The sequence below is a fragment of the Astyanax mexicanus genome, chromosome 16 (assembly GCF_023375975.1).
Source record: "Astyanax mexicanus isolate ESR-SI-001 chromosome 16, AstMex3_surface, whole genome shotgun sequence".
Classification (NCBI taxonomy): Eukaryota; Metazoa; Chordata; class Actinopteri; order Characiformes; family Acestrorhamphidae; genus Astyanax; species Astyanax mexicanus.
Window position 1 is genome coordinate 10,520,733 of NC_064423.1, and position 23,131 is coordinate 10,543,863.

Sequence of the window (23,131 nt, forward strand, 5' to 3'; positions counted from 1 at the left end):
GTAAAGTTCTTTTAATTGTCATTTAGTTCTAAATGCTTGAGCTGCAGTTAAAGAACGGAGCAGGAAATTTCCGATCTAAAAGGCAGGCGGAAAATGTCTATGCAGCAACCAGCGTGCGCTCTCTAACCACACATGAGCCTTCTCGTGGCAACCGGGATGCCACCAAGGGAAAATTTGGACACTGTATTTTTTAACTGTAACACTACAGCATTATTAATCAGTAGGTTATAAACGTAGATAACTGATGATAATCACAGCAGCCCTGTAACAGATGATTAGTGGAAAATGCTTTTCTTAAACTGCAGCCAAAATAATAAAAAAATTCCTCAAAATAATAAGACTATAATCTTGTATTATTATGATATTAATTCTGATTAATAGATAAAGGAGTGATAAATCAGTAAATGCTTTGATTATTTACATATAGCTGTGCAGTATACTTAAAAGATTGAAGAACAGACGACAATAAAAAAGGTCATTACAACCAGAAGAGACTTGAGACTCAACTCGGACTCATGACCAAAAATTTGTGAACACCTTCGATACATCTTTGATAGTTAATCTCAACAGCAGAAACACAAAAGGCATAAAGAAGTCTCCAACAATGCTAAAATATAATCATGGCACGCACCAGTACCACTTGACACCAGTCAGTGTTTTTTGTTTGTTTTTTTAAGTCAATGCATAAAGATTTTATTTCATCATTTTTCTATTTATCATTACATCACGGAAAAAATACACAATACAAAGAACAACTTCTAGTAATTTTCAGAAAGTAAAAAAAAAATTATAAACTAAAAGAGATAAAGTATTTTTAACTGGATAGCATATACACAGTTATTCAGGGGATTGTTGTTGATAAACACCTGTTTTTCTTTTTTTTCTTATGTTATTCCATAGGTCTCCCGCAATTGTTTTAATGTCTTTAATTTATTTTCTACGGTAGCACTTTTAAATAAGACTACCTTTATAAAGGGTTTATAAATGGTTTACAATTAGTTTATTAATGGTTACTAATTAAGTTGTAAATGCCTTAAAAATTAAGCATTATTAATCAGTTATAACACATACGTAGAAAGGGCAACAATGACCTGTTGTTTGCCAAATAGTAAACCAACAGCCACCTATATTGTTGCCCTTTCTAATGATGTGTTATAACTGATTATTAATTTACAACCTAATTAGTAACCATTTACAAAACTTATTGTAAACCATTTATAAACACTTTATAAAGGTAGTCTTATTTTAAAGTGGTATAATTTCTACATTGTAGATTAGTATTAAAGTAATAAAGAAAAACACTGAATGGGAACGTGTGTCTAAACTTTGTTTTCACAACACATATTAATGCAAAAAGAATCAATACATTTGATAGTGGTTTTAAAAAAGATCTCTAGAGCCAAATGAATAGGACGGTGCAATTTAAATGAACAGCGGGGTGCAGTCAAAAGCTAAAAGAGCAACAATTAAACACAGCAGGCATGTGTCCAATGAAGCATTGGGGATCAATAACACAAGACACAAGTAAACTAATTAACTTTAAAACTAATTAAACAAACCCAACTCAGTCACTATTTGTGTTTGGTACAGATATGTGATTCCTGATTGTAAGAACGTTTGGCAACTCTCAGCTTTGGTTTAACATGTAAAAGTAATCAGTAGAGAGTTCATTTGTAAAGCAAGATCGATGACAGTCACTCTGATTTATGATGGCTTCTTTACACGTATACCATCACCAATACAATAATCTCTTATACTACAGATGTACAGAGGTTGGACCATGAAACTGAAACACCTGGCTTTAGACCACAATAACTTATCGTCCCGATGGACAGTTCTGGTGGAAACAGGAGAGTTGAGGTGCACATTGAATTCTGCCGTGATTTGAGCAGCCGTGGTTTTGTTTTTTGGATACAACCTGGGTTAGCACCCAAACATCCCTTTCAGACAGCTTCCTCTTACAGCATCCACAGTTAATCCTGTTGGATGTGGTTGGTCCTTCTTGGTGGTATGCTGACATTACCCTGGATACTGTGGCTCTTGAGGCATCACAAAGACTTGCTGTCTTGATCACAGATGCGCCAGCAAGACGTGCACCAACAATTTGTCCTCTTTTGAACTCTGGTATGTCACACATAATGTTGTGTGCATTGCAATATTTAGAGCAGAACATTGCTCTTACTCTGCTAATTGAACCTTCACACTCTGCTCTTACTGGTGCAAAATGCAATTAATGAAGATTGGCCACCAGGCTGCTCCAATTTAGCCATGAAACCTCCCACACTAAAATGACAGGTGTTTTAGTTTCATTGTACAACCCCTGTACTTGACAACTGGCTAAGTCCTGAAGGTACAGTTGCATCTTAAATAATTCGAAAAATTACTTAATTTCAGTAATTCATTTGAGAATGTGAAACTCATATATTATATAGCTGTATTACACACAGAGTGATCTATTTTAAACGTTTACTTATTTAATTGTTCATCATTATGGCTTAGAGCCAATGAAAATTAGAATATTATTTCAGACCAATTGGTATTTTTGGCAGTGTGGGCAAGTGTGTGTGCCAAGTCCTGCTGGAAAATGAAATCAGGGGAGGGAAGCAGAGGGAGGCAACAGATGACATGCCCGATATTTCTCATCTTTGATGTTTGACAGAATATTATCATTTATATGAGATCATTTATCTGATTACTAACTTCACACATGTTCATAAATTAAGCAACATTTTCTGTTAATAGAATAAGATGCTTCTAGTAATTTAGAAATCTGGTAATAATAATATAATATTACCATAATAATCTCAAAATGAGACATTAGATCTGTAGACTACATTTAAAATAATTTAACATGCTAAGATATAATTCTTACAGTGCATTTTTTGCAGTTGCAGCCCTTCTGTGGACAAAATTGCCCTTTCACTGGATCAGACTGAATCATTTGCTGTTCTACTCGACTCTTTGACTCAACCTGATTCAGTTGAAAAATTTTGAACCCTTAAAAAGGAGCGACATCGTGAAAAGTTAACATCAAGCATATCTCTAGCCTAACACCACAGTGACACTACCATTTATACTGCATGTAAAGTCATATAAATCTGTGATTAGTGTAAACTTTGACAATTACTGCTTATCATGAGCTTGGGTGCATGAATTCTTATAAATTATCAATAAATTTAATAGCAATTATATAAATTATCAATAATAACACTTGACAGTTCAGGTCTTGTTACTGAGACTAAGCCGAGGCTGGAGGAGTTCATTCGTCTTCATAAAGCACTTCATCGACCAGCATGTCTCCGTCATCCACAGGGACTTCTCTACACAGCTGCTCTTTGAAGGCCAGCGCGATGGTATAGGGTTTTCCTTTGGGATGTCTGACGCAGCGCTGCAGGTACGTATCGTAGAAGCCTTTACCTCGTCCCAAACGGTTTCCACCTTTATCAAAGCCAAGCCCCGGCATCAGGATCAGATCTAATCCACCTGTACACACATCAGAGAGAGGGGGGGAAAAGACATCAAGAGCAGCACATCAGTGTCAACATTAACATTCAGTGTTATTAAAAACCTGATTCTTTTAGTTTTCCTTTATAAATCATTGGTTGTTCACATCAGCACTTTCAGTTAGATATACCATATAGCAGATGAACACAGTCTATAGGATTTACAGAAAGTGTGCAAAAATTCTTTAAACTAAATTAGGCAGGTACATACATTGGAGCACTCCAACAGAAAAAAATGACAAATATTTTGTAGATCCTCCTTTTGCAGGAATAACAGCCTCTAAACTCTTCCTATAGCGTCTAATGACACTCTAGCTTCTGGTTGAAGGTATTTTGGATCATTCTTCTTTACAAAACATCTCCAGTTCAGTCAGGTTTGATTCAGGTTTCTGATCATGAACAGCCACTTTAAAAAAATCACACCACAGATTTAAAATAATATTCAGGTCTGGGGTCTGAGATGATCATTCCAGAACTCTGTACTTGTTCCTCTGCATGAATGCTTTCGTAGATTTAGAGCAGTGTTTAGTGTTTAGGGTCGTTGTCTTGTTGAAGTATCCAGCCCCGGCACAAAATGAAGCTGGCTTGTCCGAATGTGCTTTAGCATACCTTAATCGACTCTGTTTGTGGCGTGTGCTCAGAAAAGACATTTTCTCATCTTTGCAATGACTATCACTAAACTTCACCTGTCAGACCTCAAATTTTTCTCTTCACTGCTGAACCTAAGACTAAAGCTACGTTCACATTACAAGTCACATTACACGTAAAAGCAAAAAAAAAAAGAAAAAAAAAAAGCATAAATTCCAATTTGCCCGTTTCCATTCATGTTGGATCAGATATGTTTCCGATTTAGGACCACATATGAAATTGATTCAAATCTGATTTGAAAAAATCAGATTTGGCATGTACACAGCCATGAAAAAATCAGATCTTAGCCATATTGAGCAAGAAATCAGATTTGAGTCACTTCAGAGTGGTAATGTGAATGCACCCTTAGTCCAATCATGTTAATCTGATCTAAAGGGCATTGCTATGTGGGTCAGCCAAACCTGACTCTTCCTGTACTGGTTTTCTTCAGTTTACAAGATTTTTAAGGTGTAGGAAACCGCTGTTCTATCCGCTCTCAGGGTACTTTTAATAGTTATAAAGTTCTCAGTGTTTGTTTTTTTTCTAGTTATTATGATGAAAGTGTGAGTACAATGTGTGTAAGTGTGTAAAGGCTGCAGTAGAGAGTACAGTAACACCATCTGTTCCAGCACTGCTTTACTACAGACAAAAATTGACATTTTCAGCTGTAAGCTTTTTTGCTAAAAATCACCCCATCTTTTTTTCTTTAACAATATATGATTCTTTTTTTTTACAATATATTTTTACAATATACTGATTTTTAGTCAATTTGTTTTTCTTTAAAGGCCCTGGAAGTTCACGGATATATTTTATACACTGGATTTTGTACCATTTTCAGTTACTAGTTGGACCTGAAGAGCTCATATGCCAAAAAATAAAAAGAGTGGTCTAAACTTTTGACAGGTGATGTATAGTCCAGAGTTAATACACTTTTAAAAAAAAAAAAAAAAAAAACATTTTTATGACTTTTTCAGGACTTTTCAGGGTCTTCAATGCAAATTTTCATGACCATACAATCTTTTAAAACATGAGTGTGGACATGGACAATAAAACAGAAAACAACTAAAACTGTAGACAAAAAAAAACATTGATTGCATTTCGCAGTCAATAAATGGAAACACACGTTTGTAGATTGCAAATTTCCATGACTGTACCAAAATTTTCTGGGTATTTTTATTTTTCCAAAACTGATCCAGGCCTGGAAATTTGCCTTTTTCAAATTACATGACTTTTCCGGGTTTTTCATGACTGTACAAACCCTCGTAGTCAAAAGAATAACAACTAAAATAGGCCAAAAGCAGAGTATTCTGATAATGACACATTAGAGGTAATGAATTATTGGTCCTCAGAATACAATCAGTCTTTGAATAAAACAGCTCTGGCAGGATGATGATAATATTGCACAATGCCAGGACCAATAGCAGATGGACAGCAGCCGAGGTTTAAAGCTCAACTGCTTCATCAATAAATAAATGATTTAACCCCCAACTTATTTTGTAATGGATTGCCGGCGCTGCACAGTGACTGACTCTGAGTCTGAACATCTAAAATGAAGAACAAGATCCACCTAGTGGTTTATTCTTATACTGCATCTCCATATAAATCAAGTGTCTTAGGCTCTCAATGAACACTCATTCAATAACCAATGACCCAAACCCACATTACTGCTGAAATGCTGAAAGGGAGAGAATTTGTTCCCATTTACTGCAGCAAATGCCTCTATTCTTCTGGAAAGCCCTTAAAGTAGATTTTGGAACATTAGACCTAATTTTTCAAACTTCTCAGAGTATAAGTACTGATCTAAATCATCTCTCATTAAATGTCTAAAAGAATAAACTTTGAATAAAGTTTAACCAATCCAGGATCAGCATTCTTACTCTGAGAAGTTTGATGAATATGAGCCACTGTGAGAAGGATTTCACTGCAATCATGCACAAGGACACCACAGTAAGGTCAGGTTTGGATGTAGCTTCCATGGGACTTGTTATTCTATAACATTATATTTTAGTGTTTAAAAAGAGAAGTCAATAAAAAGCATTATATTTATGCCTAATGTTTTTTTACATATAGCAATCAGTGTGCCAGTTGTCATTCCCTTTAAGAGGTAGGTGTGCTCTTTGGCGTGTTGGTATCTTAACAGCACGGGGCTTTTGTGCGTATCAACAGAAGATACTGACCTGTGCGTTCACACTGTGAAGGTGCGCCAGAAGCTCATTTAAGGGAACGACAATGTTATTTTATTCTTTATTCTGTTTATTGTTGAGTCAAAATTCAGGTGTGTGCTCTGTACCGCGTGTGTATGTGTGTGTGTGTATAAGGAGCAGGGGTGCAGCGTGCACCTATAGGAATGGATTCTGACGACTGACTATTGACTAGATTTCAGTCAGTGCAGCTCCTGTGTTTTTCAATGCCAAAATAGCAACAATCCAGATATTTACCTGAACACACCCCACCTCCAGACCACCACGCCCATCAGTATCAGTGTAGATTTATTCCTTATTAACTCCGGCGCTATTTTAAATGCGTAGGCGCATTGTGTGCAGGTGTGAAAATAGACTGTTAACGGGGTTAAAGATAGCAAAGAGCATCGCCATACGCCTTGCCCAGGGCCTATGATATGGCCCATAATCGCAAAAATAGAGATGCAAGGTTTCTGCAGAACAGCAATGGATTGTGTGCAGCTCTGGAAAAAATTAAGAGACCACTTCAGTTTCTAAATCAGTTTCTCTGATTTTGCTATTTATAGGTATAGGTTTGAGTAAAATTAACATTGTTGTTTTATTCTATAAATATGGACATTTCTCCCAAATTACAAATAAAAATATAGCTATTTATAGCATTTATTTGCAGAAAATGAGAAATGGCTTTCAGACCTCAAATAATGCAAAGAAAACAAGTTCATATTCATAAAGTTTTAAGAGTTCAAAAAATCAATATTTGGTTTTTAATCACAGTTTTCATGCATCTTGGCACGTTCTCCTCCACCAGTCTTACACACTGCTTTTGGATAACTTTATGCCGCCACTCCTGGTGCAAAGATTCAAGCAGTTCAGCTTGGTTTAATGTCTTGTGATAATCCATCTTCCTCTTGATTATATAGCAGAGGTTTTCAATTTGGTAAAATCAAAGAAACTCATCATTTTGACCATTCTATCGTCCTCACAATGGTCACAATTACTAAACATCTTTAAAACCTGACTATATTTAATTGAGCATAAGGTTAGGTTAGACAGAGGCGGCAGCAGTCACACATCAAGCCTCAGAGCAAGGCAACAAAACATCACAAACATTGTGTGTGGGGACTGATCAGCAGCCCATTCCTTCACTGTCTTCTTAATATTTTATCCCTTAATATAATGATGTGCTTGTCTTTGGGATTTATTAAGTATATATTATCAAAATGACCCAGATACGTAAACACTGTCAGGGAACTGGGAAAAGTCCTTTTAGATGTAGACTGAGTGAAGAAAAATGGCTTATGAAGCACGTTATCAAATATCAGGGTTTAATATGCACTGTAGGGGCAGATGGGAGCGTGCAAGTCGGTAATTGGCCTGACCTGATTTGAACCCGTTGGAAAAAGCAGGCTGGAAAAAGCCAGATTTCACTTGCCCTTGCCCTGTGCGAAAATTCTCATTAATCAAGCCTCTGTCTTCATTAATCATTATCGTAATCTTTTTTAAATTATCTCCTCACTATCTCTCTCTATCTTTTCAGAAATATTTCAGCGCTCCTCCAGGCCTCTCCCATCTCAGTACAATATCGGGAGAAGTGTTCCATATCCGACTAGGCCCTTCTCAATCCGAAAAGCGATCCATCCTGTCTGAGACGGCACTGCTCGTCTTCTCTCTTCATCATCAACGTATTCCTCTATCTCTCTTTCTGTAGTGTAGGCAGCAGCTGAAGAAAAGCCAGGAGCTGCTCAGAGCTGCTGTGGGAGGCTCCAGCAGGTCACTGATCCAGGATCAGCCTGAGAGTGAGTGTGATATTGCAGACACAGCAGGAGGAAAGGTGGGGGCCATCACTGTTGTTAGCTTTTTGGATTATTCTTTCTTTACTGTGCAGGCTGACAAAGTGACTGGAAACTGACAAGCATCACACATCCATCAGGTACTAGAACCTGCTGAAATTCATGGGACAGTGATACATAAACTCATTATAAAGAAGTGTTACTTCTGAAACAGCTTAAAAACATCTACACTTGTAAAAGTTGTAAGGTGTTTTTTTTTTTTTTCCAAGCAAGTTTAAGCGATGTCTGATAGCGGGTGCCAGTAGGGCTGGGTATCGAGATTCGATACCAAAAAGTCGATGGCCGAAATGTCTCAGTACTACCAAGTACCAAAAGGTCTAAAAGAATTTGGTGCCCATTTTTTGATACTTTACAAGAACACATTAACATTCATGTACACATGCAGGCATCATTCAAATTGTGGATAACATTCGTTTGATTAATCGCACCGTCTCTCGTTCTTGCTCGCACACTTGTGCTGTCTCTAGCTCTCTCACTCTCGCTCACTCATTTGCAGTCTTGTGCTCTCGCTCACTCGCGCTGTCTCTTGCTCTCACTCACGCTGTCTTGTGCTCTCACTCACAGTGTCTCTCGCTCACGCTGTCTTGGGCTCTCATTCGCTCCGTCTCTCACTCACGCGGTCTCTCGCTTGATTACTTGCGCTGTCTCTCGCTCGCTCACTTGCACTGTCTCGTGCTCTCGCTCGCTCACTCACTCGCACTGTCTCGTGCTCTCGCTCGCTTACTCATGCCGCCTCTTGCTCTCACTTGCTCACTCGCACTTTCTCGTGCTCTTGCTCGCTCATGCCGTCTCTTGCTCTTGCTTGCTTATTCTCGCTGTCTCATGCCATCGCTCACTCCTGCCATCTCTTGCTCTCGCTCGCTTATTTTTTTCAGGTAAAAAAAATGCTTTGGTGCCTAAGACTTTTGCACAGTACTGAAGATATATATATAAAATTTAGTAGAAATACTTTCCTGGACAGTAGAGTCAACTGTCAATAAACTATCTGACAATTAAGACAGATTAGCTCTATTCAACATCATTGATTTTTGGAACAACTCCTTTTAGCTACATATAGCTTATCACTGTAGCTCTAGTACAAAACGACAGAAGCAGGGGGGGCGGATAGAGTACAGTATAGTGCATATATTTGGGCATATTTCCCCAGACAACCCTGTCCAAAAGTGAGTGATATTCTCTACACACAACATGTACAGACAAACACAAATCAGAAATAGCTCCATATACAGAACGAGGTTCGTGTGAGGTGATGTGGCTGACGCTTGGCTAATCTTGGTTCTATTACTGAACAGTGTGTCTCCAGTGGGATGAGGTGATGTGTGTATTCCCCGCTGAATAGGCAATTACAGCTCACTGTGCTCCGAATGTTTTCCGGCATTGTGGAACAGCGCCCTCATTTAGCAGCACTCTGCAGCTGACCTTAAAGACGGACAGTGAGGAATAGGCTGTTACTGCAGGATTAAACGCTCCTCGTCAGCGACAGAGCAAACGCAGCGGGTTCAGGGCATCCGTCAACATTAGGGCACAGCTATACCCACTCATCATACCCATTTATACACACACACACACTATACACTACACACACACTTAGTCCTCCAGCCATGAACAGGGTGCATTTCTAAATCCATTCAAACGCATCCATCCATGATGAGGAAGCCTGGGTCAGAGCAGCGATAAAACATGAGCTATTATGTTTAGACACACACACACAAAAATATACATAAAATGTATATTTGTCCCCGCTCATGCAGCTTTGCCATCAGCTGCCGGAGTGCAGAGGGAGCAAAATTGGCCCTGCTCCCTCCAGGAGGGTAGATGGCACATTCTCCCCATATCACAAAAGGGTGATGTCCGCAGCACAGGGCGTCTGTGAGCTGATGTATCGGAACCGAGTCGCTGCGCTTTCCTCCGAGTGTGCTGTGATGCTACTCGGCAATGCTGCATCAGCAGCAGCCGGGAAGAAGCGTTGGCTGACTTCACGTGTATCGGAGGAGGCATGTGTTAGTCTTCACCCTCCTGGTGTGTTGGGGCATCACTAGTGCTAGGGGGAGTCCTAATGAGTGGGTTGTGTAATTGGCTAAGCAAAATGGGGGAGAAAAAAAGTCTGATTTTCAGAGCAGTGCTGGATGGTATGACCAACAATTTGTAAAACAAATGTAAAATATATAAACATAAAAATATATTTGTAATGTATTTATATATTGAAACTGAGTTTACAGAAGATGTACAGTCTTATGCAAACTGTAAACATATTGCAGAGTCAGAATAATAACATGATGAGTTTGTCAAGTTTATTTTTTCAAAATTATATTACTTTCATACACAGAAATCTACTATTTAAATATACAGTAGGGGTAGGGGGAAATTTTGACTTGTTAGATGCATCTCCATTTGGACGTGGACGATTCTGTATGGATTCACAATTGCCACAAAATCTTTTCTAACAGGTACGCATTTTGATTAACAGGTTCGAGTAACAGGTTTGAGTAACAGGTACGCATTTTGAGTAACAGGTTCGAGTAACAGGTTTGAGTAACAGGTACGCATTTTGAGTAACAGGTTTGAGTAACAGGTTTGTGTAACAGGTACGCATTTTGAGTAACAGGTTTGAGTAACAGGTTTGGGTAACAGGTACGCATTTTGAGTAACAGGTACGCATTTTAAGTAACAGGTTTGAGTAACAGGTTCGGGTAACAGGTACGCATTTTGAGTAAGATCAGCAAACAGATGCCTTGTGCTCGTCCCCTCATCATTCCCAGATGGCACAGAGAGCACCATCTACCCACCCAGAGAGAACAAGACCAATTGTGCGCAGCAGCTAATGGCAAGCTGCATGGCCGGGATTTAAACCAGCACTCTCCCGATCATAGTGGCAGCACTTATAATAATAGCTGTGGGCAATATGGCCCTAAAATAATATCATAATATTTCCTGGTATTTTTCGCAATAACGATACTCTGAACACGATACTCTGGATTACAAAAAGTTTTTTTCAAGAATACACTACTGCAACAAAATGAAAATTAAATTTTATTATTGCATTCAATATGATACGGCACACGCCTATTTTTATCAGATTTTAACAGAAGTTAATGATCCAGAATGTCATGATACTAATAATGCACTCCAAATATCCAGGCTTAAAGTAAAAAAAATGATACTAGTAAATCTGTCTCTAGTAGATATATAATGGCAAATGAGAACAGTGTGAATTTTTCTTTTGCAAAAAAAAGTAGTACCCTGATGTGATAAGTGGTGGGTGATATGGCATGGGTATAATATTGTTCACGATATTCAAAAATGTTGGCGATATTATCTCCTACGTTACAATATGGCACACCACTATTTTCAAATATAAAAATGGTTGTTGATCATAAGTCTCCTAGTATGGGACAGTTTTGGCAAAAAAATATTTTTTGTTTTAAATAGAAACCTATTACAAACAGAAAAACTGCCTATAAACAGTCTTATTAGTTAATTAATACATGTGATCAAAAACAGTTGTGTTCAGAAGGAATCAACAAACAGGAATGAAACTTACAAAATACAAAAATGTGTTTAAAGGTTCTAAAAACATTATAGAAATATTTTCTATTGCAATAAATATCAATATCAAATTATTGTCCAGCCCTAAATAACGGTCTGAAAAGAATGGAGAAACACACAACCACACACACACACTTACATTCATACACATCAATCCTTGTTAAAGCAGCTCAGCTCACAGTAGTAATGAGGCATGGAGCATGTGTTCACACACACGCACACAAAAACACACACATTATACACGCAGCATGTGCACATATTTGATCAGACAGCTGAACAGAAACAAACACACACACAACTCGTTTTGTAACAGTGGGGGCATTTTAAAGGTAAAGTCTCCTTTTGTAAGAGAGGAAGAGAGAGAGAGCTTCAGTTCAAGGTCACTATCACACTCTCACACTGAGGTGGTATCACCACGCTTACACTCTCTCCCTCACACCCTCGCACCCCGCGGCGCCTGGCAGGGTCAAACTGGCCCGTGGCTGTCTGTGTTTCTCTCGTTATTCTTTTTTTTCCCCTCCTGCTGTGTCTGTACAGCCTCCCCTCTCTCCTTCTCTTACTCTCGGCTCACTGCAGCACAGTGTACTCGGGTTCAGTTCTGCTAAAGGTTAGAGGGGTTAAGGCAGAACTTGTACTTGAACATTATAACACTAAATGGACAAAAGTATTGGGACCCCTTCAGATTTATTGTTCCTCCAAAATGAATGGTATTAATAAAAATGACTGCCCTGCTATTGCAAACAGCGTCCTCTATAATTACGTGGCACCCCTGGTTAAGAAGTGTTCTTTGGCTTTTAATGAATTCTCTCTTTTAAAAATAGAATATAGGACAACAATGCAAATAAATCCTATGCACTCTCCTTTTTTTTAGCTAATCCCACAGTTTTTTTTTATTGGGTTGAGGTCTGGGGACTGAGTTGATTTTTAGTAGATTTGGCCACATGTTTAGGGTCATTTTCTTGCTGAAAGACCCAGTGAAGACTCATTTTCAGCTGTCGGACAGAGGCCACCAGATCCTGATTCAAAATGTCCTGATATTACAAATATAGAGTTCACGATCCCATGTATCTGTACAAGGTTCTCAGGTCCTTTGGAGGAAAAACAGACCCACAGCATCTCTAATCCCCCCCCATACTTAACAGTGGACATGAGGTGTTTTTCTGCGTACTCATACTTAGTGTTACACCAGACGCACTTAGAGTATTTGTTGCCAAAAAGCTCTTCTTGGTCTCATCTGACCAATGCGCATAGTCCCAGTTAAAATCCCAGTACCACTTGGCAAACTCCACCCGTTTACGTTTATGATTATAACTCAGAAAAGGCTTTCTCTGTGCTGCACGCCTCCCAAACAGCTAGCTGGCATGTAGATAGCGCCTGAGTATATCGGACTATAGTCTGTGTGTTTGCTGTGGTAAAACAAGCTACATGGGACAAACCGCTAGCTGATATTGCCTTACCGGAACACTCAGGGTTCCTCAGTGTAGCACTGTCGGGCGGCATTTACTAGCGCTAAGCGCCACTAACCACGCTAAAATACTGGACATAAATGGAAGCGCTTTACTCACCCATATAAATGTTTTTTAGAAGAGAAATCTGTGTAGATTAATAACCAGTGCTCGTTGACTTATATACATATATTTATATATATTGTTTACAGTGATGGTATAGTTACTTTGAAAAAGTAATCCGATTACTGATTACTCCTTTAAAAAGTAACTTAGTTACTTTATGGATTACTTGATTTTAAAAGTAACTAAGTTACTGTACAAGTTACTTTATTAGTTACTTTCAGCAGCTGCAGACACCACGTCCCGCCGCCTTAACTTAAATTATAACCAGTTTTGCCAATACTCCCTTTATTGGAAAATGCATTTTTAACAGCAACAATTTATCTCTATTAAGTTGAACTATTTTCTATTTTTTTATAAAAATAAGAAAATTAACTTAACATAAATATTTTTTTATAAAAAATAAAATATGGTCTTTCTTGATTTTACTAAACATAAATACTTGTTTTTATAAAAAAAAAAGTCTTTCTTGACCTGACATATTTAACACTGTAAAACTGAATATTGAACCTGTTGTTCTCTGCAGGGCAGCAAGGAGTGGTTTTATAAAACAGAACCGTGTATATGGTCTAGACCAGGGATCACATATTTGCAGACTGCGGTCCGGGTCCGGACCCAGACGTTGTCCAATACGGACCCATACCGGACCCAACTACTGAGAAGGATTTCATTCTGACAGTGTTCATTTAAAGCACCGGAACTTTTCTTGTCTTTACGGTGTGTGCGCTCTGTGCCACAGTGAACTTCCAATCACGTGTGGTGTAAAATCTTTAAATGCTCTCCTCTGCCAATCAAATTTGTGGCAGATCGCTGCCCTGGCTAGTGAATTGGGACGCGGCCGCAAAAAAAAAAACGCCTTTATAAAGAGAAGAGCCCGAGAACTGGCGGAAAACGAAAACGGGCGGAAACTAAAGACACGCCGAGCGCGAGAGAGAGAGACAGGGGAGAAAGCGAGACGCGTGTGATTGGGGAAGAGCGGAGGGGGAATGGGTAAGGGAGCGGTGTGTGTGTGTGTGTGTGTGTGTGGAGGAGATGAGGTGGAGAGAGAGAGAGAGAGTAACGCACAGTGACTTAAATAAGTAACTTTAATCTGATTACTGGATTGGAAATAGTAACGCATTAGATTACTCGTTACTGAAAAAAAGGGTCAAATTAGAGTAAGTTACGCGTTACTGACATGACTGATTGTTTACTTAGGTGCCCCCAGCAACAAGACTTGCTGAATTAAAAGGGAAACATGGCGACACACTTGTTCCTTATTACTGTCGCTTAAAATGCGCCTTATAACCTGGTGCACCTAATGTATGATAATTAGGGGTGCAAATCTCTCAGTGTCTGGCGATTCGATTCAATTCCAATTTTTGGGGTCACGATTCGATTCAGAAATGATTTTTGATTCTGGAACGATTTTTCAATAAAAATGGCCTACAACTTTTGTTTAAATTATGTGAGAAGATAAAAAAATGAAAGGACAATTTAAACAAATAGATAAATAGATATTAAAATAATAAACTTAGGTTGCTGTATTAAATCTTTTTGCAACATAGTGACAGTGCCACAGTAATGAATGGCTAATTTCTAGCATGGTTAACTAATCCAGAATTCATTTCTAAAAGGAAGACATCATTAAAACTGGAAAACACTTATCAATGTAACACAGCCACAAGGTCAAGAGTGGAACTAGATAGGCTATAATTACGTAACAATCAGAGAAGATACTAAATACACTAGATTTTAGCATGCACACCCCTCTGTTGCCTAATAGGGAGAGGCAGTCGCACACTGACGCGCAAAGCTTTTTAACTGTACCGCGGAGTTCACCTATTGTCGCGCGGAACTTTTTAACTGTACCGCGGAGCTCACATACTATGGCGCGGAGCTTTTTAACTGCGACAGTAGCGTTACCCAAAAAATAGTTTTTTTTAAAATGAGAATCGAATCGGAATCGTTCAATGTTAGATTCGCGATTCGAGCTCAAAACGATTTTGTTCTGCACCCCTAATGAAAATAGACCAGAAAATGCACGTTTATTGACAGTGCACCTTAAAATAAGGTGCCCCATATAGTCAATAAAAAACGGTAGTGAAATGGACATTAACAGCACAGGTAAGAAAGTGTATCCTGTCTTTCTCTCTCACTTTTTCATTCCTTTTCTTTCTCTTTTTCTGTTCACAGAGTTGTATCTGAGGCTCAACCATTCTTGCCTACTTTGAATTCTACACAAGTCCAAAGCCCAGTAGTGGGGCCGACCTTCCTCCATTTACAGAACAACAGAAATTCTACCAAAACAATGTTAACCTTCTCATGAGAAGCTTTGTTTAAGCTTTAACCTGGGATAAATTTGTTGAGATACACCTGAGGTACAAATTGAAATTAGACCACGTAATTTGCAATTTGAAATAATGCTGTGGATATTGAAGGCGGATTTCATCAGAGACAACATTACCTGTGTTTTGCATCTCCTAATGCATTCTGGGGGCACAGAAAGTGCCTCTAACATAATTACAGTTTTATCGTATATGAAAATAATAAATAGCACAATATACATTCACTGCAATGCCAAATGTCATGGGAAGGAAGTAGTGTGTATATCTTGTTCCATTATTCTGGTCACGTCACATGGAAGATAAAGAATGTACGACAGCTTGTCTAGTCCCTGTAGAAATAAAATCCAACAGATTAGAACTTTCTGGGGCCGATAAACATGAACCTGTTTAATTATGGAGCTCATTCTAATATACTTGATCTGGGAGTTGCTATTTGCTGTTATATTACAGGAAAAAGTTCACTCATCTCCCTAGATGAAAAAAATATATAACTACCACCACCATACTTTACAGTTCCAGCAAAGCCACGTTTCTGCATGGTATTTTTGAAAATAAGGGCTATCCTAAAATGAAAAAGTAATAGAATAGCAGGATATTTAAAAAACTGTCATGACAGCCTGGGTATCACCACACCTGTATGTAAGAAGGGTTTATTTTGTGAGTGAGTTTGCTCATTGCAAGGCGACTTTAATTTAGTCATATTAAGAGTTTTATGGACTATAAGGAGCAACATATTATAGGATGCACTATCAATAAACGTCTATTTTCACACATAAGGTGCACTGGATTATAAGGTGCATTTTAAGGGTGTTACCATGTTTCCCTTCTAATGTGGAAGTAGGGGGAAGCGACAAAGAAAAAAAACAAAAACTAATTTTTAATAAAAACAATTTCTTTTAAAGTCAAACGAGCACTGCATTTAAATCTACACAGATTTCTCTCCTGAAAACTGTTTATTTAGCTAAGCACAGCGCTTCTGTTTATTTACAGTAAGCTTAGATTTCCAGTATTTTCAACAGTGCGGTTAGCAGCAGCACAAGCTGCGGTTAGCACTATAAGAAAAAGCACACTTAAAATCACTTAATTTTCACAAAAATCGTCAGTGTGCCTTATAATCCGGTGCGTCTTATGCATGAATTCTACCAGTCAGGTTGTTAGGAAGCAGTAAAGCCACAAGCTCTCCAGCAGTATTAGCACTAGCTGTTAAACATTAAGCTGTTAAAAGTCTTTAGCCATTTAGAGGGGAGTATTATTGGCCTGTAGCCTGCTGCTAACCTAGGCAAGCATTGCAGGACCAGCATTAGCATTGCCCGCTAACCACGCTAAACACTAGCTCTTTCACCATTCAGGGGTTAGTATATTGGACTTTAGCCTTTTACTGTGTTACGACAAGCTATGGGGGACAAACCACTAGCTAATATTGCTCTGGCTTACTGGAACACTCTGGGTTCCTCAGTGTAGTGATGTCAGGTGGCTAGCGCTAGAGGTTAGATGCTAATGCCTTAGTGGAAATCTGGAAATCTAAGCTTACTGTAAACAAACGTAAGCGCTTTATTTTCCCAAATAAACAGTTTTCAGGAGAGAAATCTGTGTGGATTAACATCCAACACTCGGCCAAAGAAGAATTATTTTTTAAGAAATACGGTTTTGTTTACTTGGCTTAGCTTTACAGGTCTCGCCACCCAGCCTTGTGCCTTAGTAGTGTTGCATAATACACCTTAAAATCCGGTGTGCCTTATGTATGTACGTTTATTGATAGTGCACCTTAAAATACACTACATAAATTTACACACACACACACAAACATACATAAACATACACTCTAGGAGAAAAACTGTGTTCCCAGAGGAAACCCACATAGACACAAGGATGACATAGAAACTCAACTCAGATAGGGACTTGAACCGAAGACCCCAGTGCTGGCAGGTGAACGTGCTAACCACTGAGCCACATTTGTGCTGTTTTTAGAGAGGAATTGTGTTATATTGAGCATTTATTCACAGTTTTGCACTGATAAGCATATATGGAATATGAAATTTTGGTGTAAATACTCTTTTACACTCTAAATGTGACCTTTAAATATGCCTCCCTGTGTCAAGTCATGATTGTATAACAGAATTACAATTCAGGGGTGAATAATAATGACTGGATCTGCTGGACTTGTGATCTTAAGACTTAAGTGGACAGACAGACCAGAAGAAGCCTGGCAGGGGGGCTTACATGTCATGCTCAAAGTGAAAGGATTAGGATTAGACTGGGGTGCAGGTGCTGCTCACGAGTTCTGCAGCCTGTCGGCGCCTTAACAGCCTCACGAACCGACAGAAGCGAAGAGCAGAGCACGTGGGCGAGGACTGCCACGGTCCGGCACTCGGACAGCGCCTGGGCACCTCCAGCACTCATTAACCAGAGAAGAAACAAGACGCCCAGATGCTCGGAGGCAAAACTCATCAGCACACAAACACAAAACCCTGGTGCAGCACCCAGTCATACATCAACACAGAAAGGCATTTGCATATTAATTGCACCGTAATGTGCTCAAAAATGGCAAAAGCTCATCACCTAGAGTTAATTACTGGACTCTATCTGGCCCATGCTTAGAGTGAAACAAGGTTATGTAATCAAGACTCTATGGATTAAACTTGAACTTAGACTTGTCAAAGAGCGCCATCTAGTGGTCCAAGGCTTCTATATTCAATGGGCATAATTTTCTGAGGGCTCTTTAAACATTTATACACCAGGGTGTGGAATAAAAAAACGATGGCACATTTCACAAACCAGAAAAGATCATGATAAATACAAAAAATACAAAAAAGTGTTTTCTTACAAATCTGAGAAAAATGTCACCTGCATAATAATTTGGAACTAGGTGTACATACATAATATTACTCAAATAGAATAAAAAAATGAACTAAAACACTACAAGGCAAAGAACTATAATCATTGAAAGGCCAGTAGGCAGTTGTTGTAATCCTCATGAGGCTGTTAATGCCAGAAACCTCCCTGAATCTAAGAACATAAAAAACTGTGCATTTAGGTTTTCCACCTTCTAACATTTGTTCATGAATGACCCACCTGTATCCAGAGCCTCCTCCCTCTCTGTGTCGTTCTCGCCCGGCTGGCGGATGTTCCAGCTGGTCAGAGGCAGTGAGCTGATGTCCTCCAGGCTGTTGAGCCGCAGCATGTCCATGTGGCTGCTGTTGCTCAGGTATTTTGGGATGAAGCAGACTTTTCCGCTGCTGAACATGTGCTGGACGATGGCCTCGGTGCGCACCTCATCAGACATGCTCAGAAACACAGCCACGCGCTGGCTGCTCTTATACCTGGGGTGTTCAAACAGCTGCAGAAACACAGCAAAAGATTTTTCATTACTTTATTACCACTTTATCACAATATCAAAATCATTGTGTTTTTCCCGCTAGATCCCTAATAACAGCTAACAAGACAGTAGCTGATAAAATCACATGAGCAAGGAATTACTCAGGGTTCTCGCACCATTTTAAAAGTCAAATTTATTCCTTTTAAAGACCTCAATAAATATAATTTTAGACCCAAAAATGTGTCATATTTTCTAATGTTAGCAAGCTATTGGCTAATGTAAGCAAGATCATGGCCAATGTTAGCTAGCTCAAAGCTAATGTTAGCTAGTTCACCGCTAGTGTAAGTTAGCTCTCCGCGTAACTTAGTTCTCAGTTACTCAGAACTTAACTAAGTTCTAAGTTAAGGCTGTTTATGCTCAAAAACCCTACAGTGTGGCTGAATTAAAACAATTCTGAAAAATATCAGTAGGACAAAAAAACAAATACAATGGAAATCTGTATGGGGCAAATATTTGTTCACACCACTGTATGTACTGGACTTGTTAAGTAAAGGCTTTTGTTTATGTTTAACCTAGTAACACATTTTTTAAAATGCTTCATTTATAACTTAGTGCTGACTCTCATTAGCTTATAACTGTGCATGTCTGTGTTCGCTTTAATCTATTTACACTAAACTGATTTGTCTGCAGTTCTGTGAAAAGCTAAAGCAAAGCTTTTGCAAGCATGCTAATCTGCTCTGTTTACCTAGTAAGACAACAAAATGTAGTCTGATAAGAAGTTATAACATGTTTCACTATGTCACTTAAGTCCACATAGACGTCCCACACTATTTACAGTGCTAAATCCTGCAGAATATTCTATACAGGTTGTATTTTAGATTTTTCCATGGTAGTGTTTGCTTTTTTCAATTGGGCACTAATTCTTCTTCATACTATGGTAGTATTGTCTGTAGGTGTACGGAGAAAAATTAGACGTGGATAGCAGCAGCACTAGTCACTGTTAGCAGCAGTTAGCGCTAGTAAATGCCGCCTGAGAGCGCTACACTGAGGAACCCTTAGTGTTCCGGTACCCAGGGCGATATTAGCTAGTGGTTCATCCCACAAAGCTTGTTTTAACAAGGTAAACACACAGGCTACGGTCCGATATACTCACTGCAGTTAGCTGCTAATGCTAATACTTCTCCAGCCTGGTCATAAGTGGAGTGGCTTTACTGCTCCTTACAACCTGACTGGTAAAATTCATACACAAGGTGTACCAGATTATAAGGCACACTGTTAAATTTTGGGAAAATTAAAGGATTATAAATTCTTAAGGTCTGAAAAACTTGGTACATCACCCCTTGCTGATGTCCAACCATCTGCGTCTTACCAGACCAATCAGCTCACCCTTATGCTCTGCACCTAAACCCATACATCATCCAGTGCCCTTCCCAAATACTCCTCCCATTTTTTTTTTTTTTTAGCACTTTTCAAATTTAAGCTGAGGGTGGAGTCAGCTAAAATCAGGGGGTTAAGTGCAGAGTTGCCAGGTTAGCGGTTTTCCTGCCAAATTGAGCTTGTTTGAAAATCCAGTCCAGAGAACATAATGACATAGAGAACAGAATGAAAAGGAGAGAGTTCTTTGTTTTGCTAATTATGTTAGTATTCCTAACTGTGTACAATGTGGCCAATCTCCTGCTAATCATGTGCACATGTTTTGGAGTTGCCCCGCTCTTACAGGTTTTTGGACTGAAATATTTAGTACGCTATCAGCTGTATTTGATACACTGATTAATCCAGACCCTGTTATTGCATTATTTGGGGTCCCATTATCCATCCTACAGTTGACTAAATCAAACAAAGATCTGTTTGCCTTCACCACTTTGTTGGCAAGAAGATTGATCTTGCTTAGATGGAAGTCCCATCATGCTCTCTGGATTGAAACAGTCTTAAAGTGCGTACGATTGAAAAATAATAATCACACACTTAAAGGGTCTACAAAAAAATTTTGGGCAATCTGGGACCCCCTCTTATGTAAGACAACTGAATCTACCTGCAATTCCGGAATGAGAACCGTTCTTATTATTTTTATAATTTTATATTTTAAAATAATATTGGAGACTGGATGCATGATTGGATGATAAAGTTAATGGATGCAAAAGATATTTGGCACTTGCTTGTTAAGGAAATATATATATATATATATATATATATATATATTTTTTTTTTTTTTTTACCTTTGTTTTAGATTTTTTAGCCTTTGTAATACTTTGCACTTTGGCCTATTGTTATTTATATTAGTTTATCACTAATTATTGATGCATGGTGGTGCACTGTGCAAGTTATGAACATATCTTTGTTGTAAATGCCAAGTACTTAAAAAAAACTCAATAAACAAAGCTGTAAAAAAAAATGTTAGTGTTAAATGTTCTTTACTGGGATATAAAACTACTATAACATAACTAATAAAACACTATTGTTACAATATTGTTAATGATTCAAGAGAAATAGCAATACTAATAAAAAAAATCCCTTATAAAGCTGTTATGCACTTTGCTTCAAACGTGTGACAGACATATATTTTGGGCTAGATTAGACTTTTTAAGGGCGGGTTTTACACTTTAGGCTTTAGAGTTTGGGCTGGATATTTTTGTTGGACCTGGCAACCCAGGTTTAGTGCCTCTTTAAAAAAAGGTATAGGGACGCCCCTGTTGTGCAGACGAGGTGTAGTATAGCTAAACGCAGCAGCTGTAAAACAGAAGAGGTCCTTCACCTTCTGAGAGACCAGCAGGGACTGTCGGAGTTTCTCCTCTTCACTGAGAGTCGCTACCCGCTTCTTTATCTCCTTCCTCAGAGCCTGTTTAGCTGCTCTCAGCGCTGCCATACCTGCAGCTCCTGCTACCCGCTGCTGCGACCGGAGAGCAGCTACTACTCTTACTGCTACTACAGCTACAGCTACAGCAGCAGCTCCGGGGGAAAAGTCAGTAAACAAACTGAAATAAAATCAAACTGAAGCTCAGCGCTAATCATTAACCCGCAGCTCCGCTCTCAGAGAGAACAGCAGCGGCTGCTGGACACGCTGGAAACACGTGCGCTCAGTCTGAGCGACTCAGAGCAGCTCCACAGAGCAGAACTCCCACTGCATGAGAGCCCGGGGTTCCGGTCTGAACCACCAGAGGGCGCTGCCGAGGGAGAGCAAAATGAATGGGTTCCTATGGAGCAACTGAACAAAATCAGTGTTTATTCATGTTTATTAACATTTATACTGCAGGATTTACTAATTTTCTAAGCACAGAAAAATATAAAACGTACCGCATATATAAAAAAAGTGTAAAGCCTTTAAACTCCTAGTTTACTACTAAAAACCTGCATCCTGTAGAAAAACGAAAAATTCCAGGTAGGTTTTCTTTTTGTTAGTAAGAAGATTGTAAATTCTTAATTAAATTAAAGCAATATCGATTGTTAGTTAGTTAGGTACTCTTTTTAATTTAAGATTTTTAGCCGTTTAGCTCCATTCTCCCCCATTCACTCGAAGTGTGCAGTCACTGCGTTTAACCAGCTCCGAGTGAGGAAGCACGCTCCAATCCGAAATCTAGGGCACTTTAACGGGAGCACTTTTGTGTTTTTGGAAATAAACATTGATTAATTAATAATTTTAATGGCATGATGCACTGTATAAAAACAATAAAAATAAATATAATAATAATAATAAAATAATAAAAAAATAAAGAATTTAAATTGAATGACAAACACACAATACTTTTTTTTTCTCTTTTATTGCATCGTTTTGGCAATATATATATATATATATATATATATTTTTTTTTTTTTTTTTTGGAATATTATTATTTATTTATAATTTTTTTTACTTTTACTTTTTAGATATTTAAACTTTTTTTAGGCTATCAACCAGTATCATATAACATTATACATTTTATTATTTTTATATATTACTAACCAATAAATTAATTACAAATTAGACGATTAGGCTTCATTCTAATGCAGAAGGGTTGGTTCATAAAAATAATTAAAAACCAAATACGTCTTCAAAACTAACCCTTTAAATATTAATAGTGCATGCAGTACACAGATATTCCACAAGGTGTCAGAAAAGAGTTACTACATTTTATTTTATGTAATTAATTATTATTTATGATACGTTCTTTTATTGTTTATATAGTATTGAATGCTTATTACATTATTACCTAATACTTTATCAAAATGACGTTCAAGAG

The 23,131-nt window shown here is 38.3% G+C and overlaps 1 protein-coding gene across 1 annotated transcript; it reads right to left on the reverse strand.

Annotated features, from left to right (window-relative positions):
• Positions 1 to 653: 653 nt before the first annotated feature.
• Positions 654 to 22,046, reverse strand: mthfs (5,10-methenyltetrahydrofolate synthetase (5-formyltetrahydrofolate cyclo-ligase)). Its single transcript, XM_022669494.2, has 3 exons — positions 21,670 to 22,046; positions 18,674 to 18,938; positions 654 to 3,483 (listed from the first exon to the last, which is right to left on the reverse strand). The coding sequence occupies exons 1-3, from the start codon at positions 21,778 to 21,780 to the stop codon at positions 3,260 to 3,262; spliced, it is 600 nt and encodes a 199-aa protein (XP_022525215.1). The 5' UTR covers positions 21,781 to 22,046; the 3' UTR covers positions 654 to 3,259.
• Between the last annotated feature and the right edge of the window lie 1,085 nt (positions 22,047 to 23,131).

Coding starts and splice junctions, on each gene's coding strand:
- mthfs (XM_022669494.2), bottom strand. CDS start 21,780: ATGGCAGCGCTGAGAGCAGCTAAACAGGCTCTGAGGAAGGAGATAAAG. Junction 18,939..21,669: donor CCCTGCTGGTCTCTCAGAAG/GTGAAGGACCTC, acceptor GTGTTTCTGCAG/CTGTTTGAACACCCCAGGTA. Junction 3,484..18,673: donor GGAGGAGGCTCTGGATACAG/GTGGGTCATTCA, acceptor ATGTGTGTACAG/GTGGATTAGATCTGATCCTG.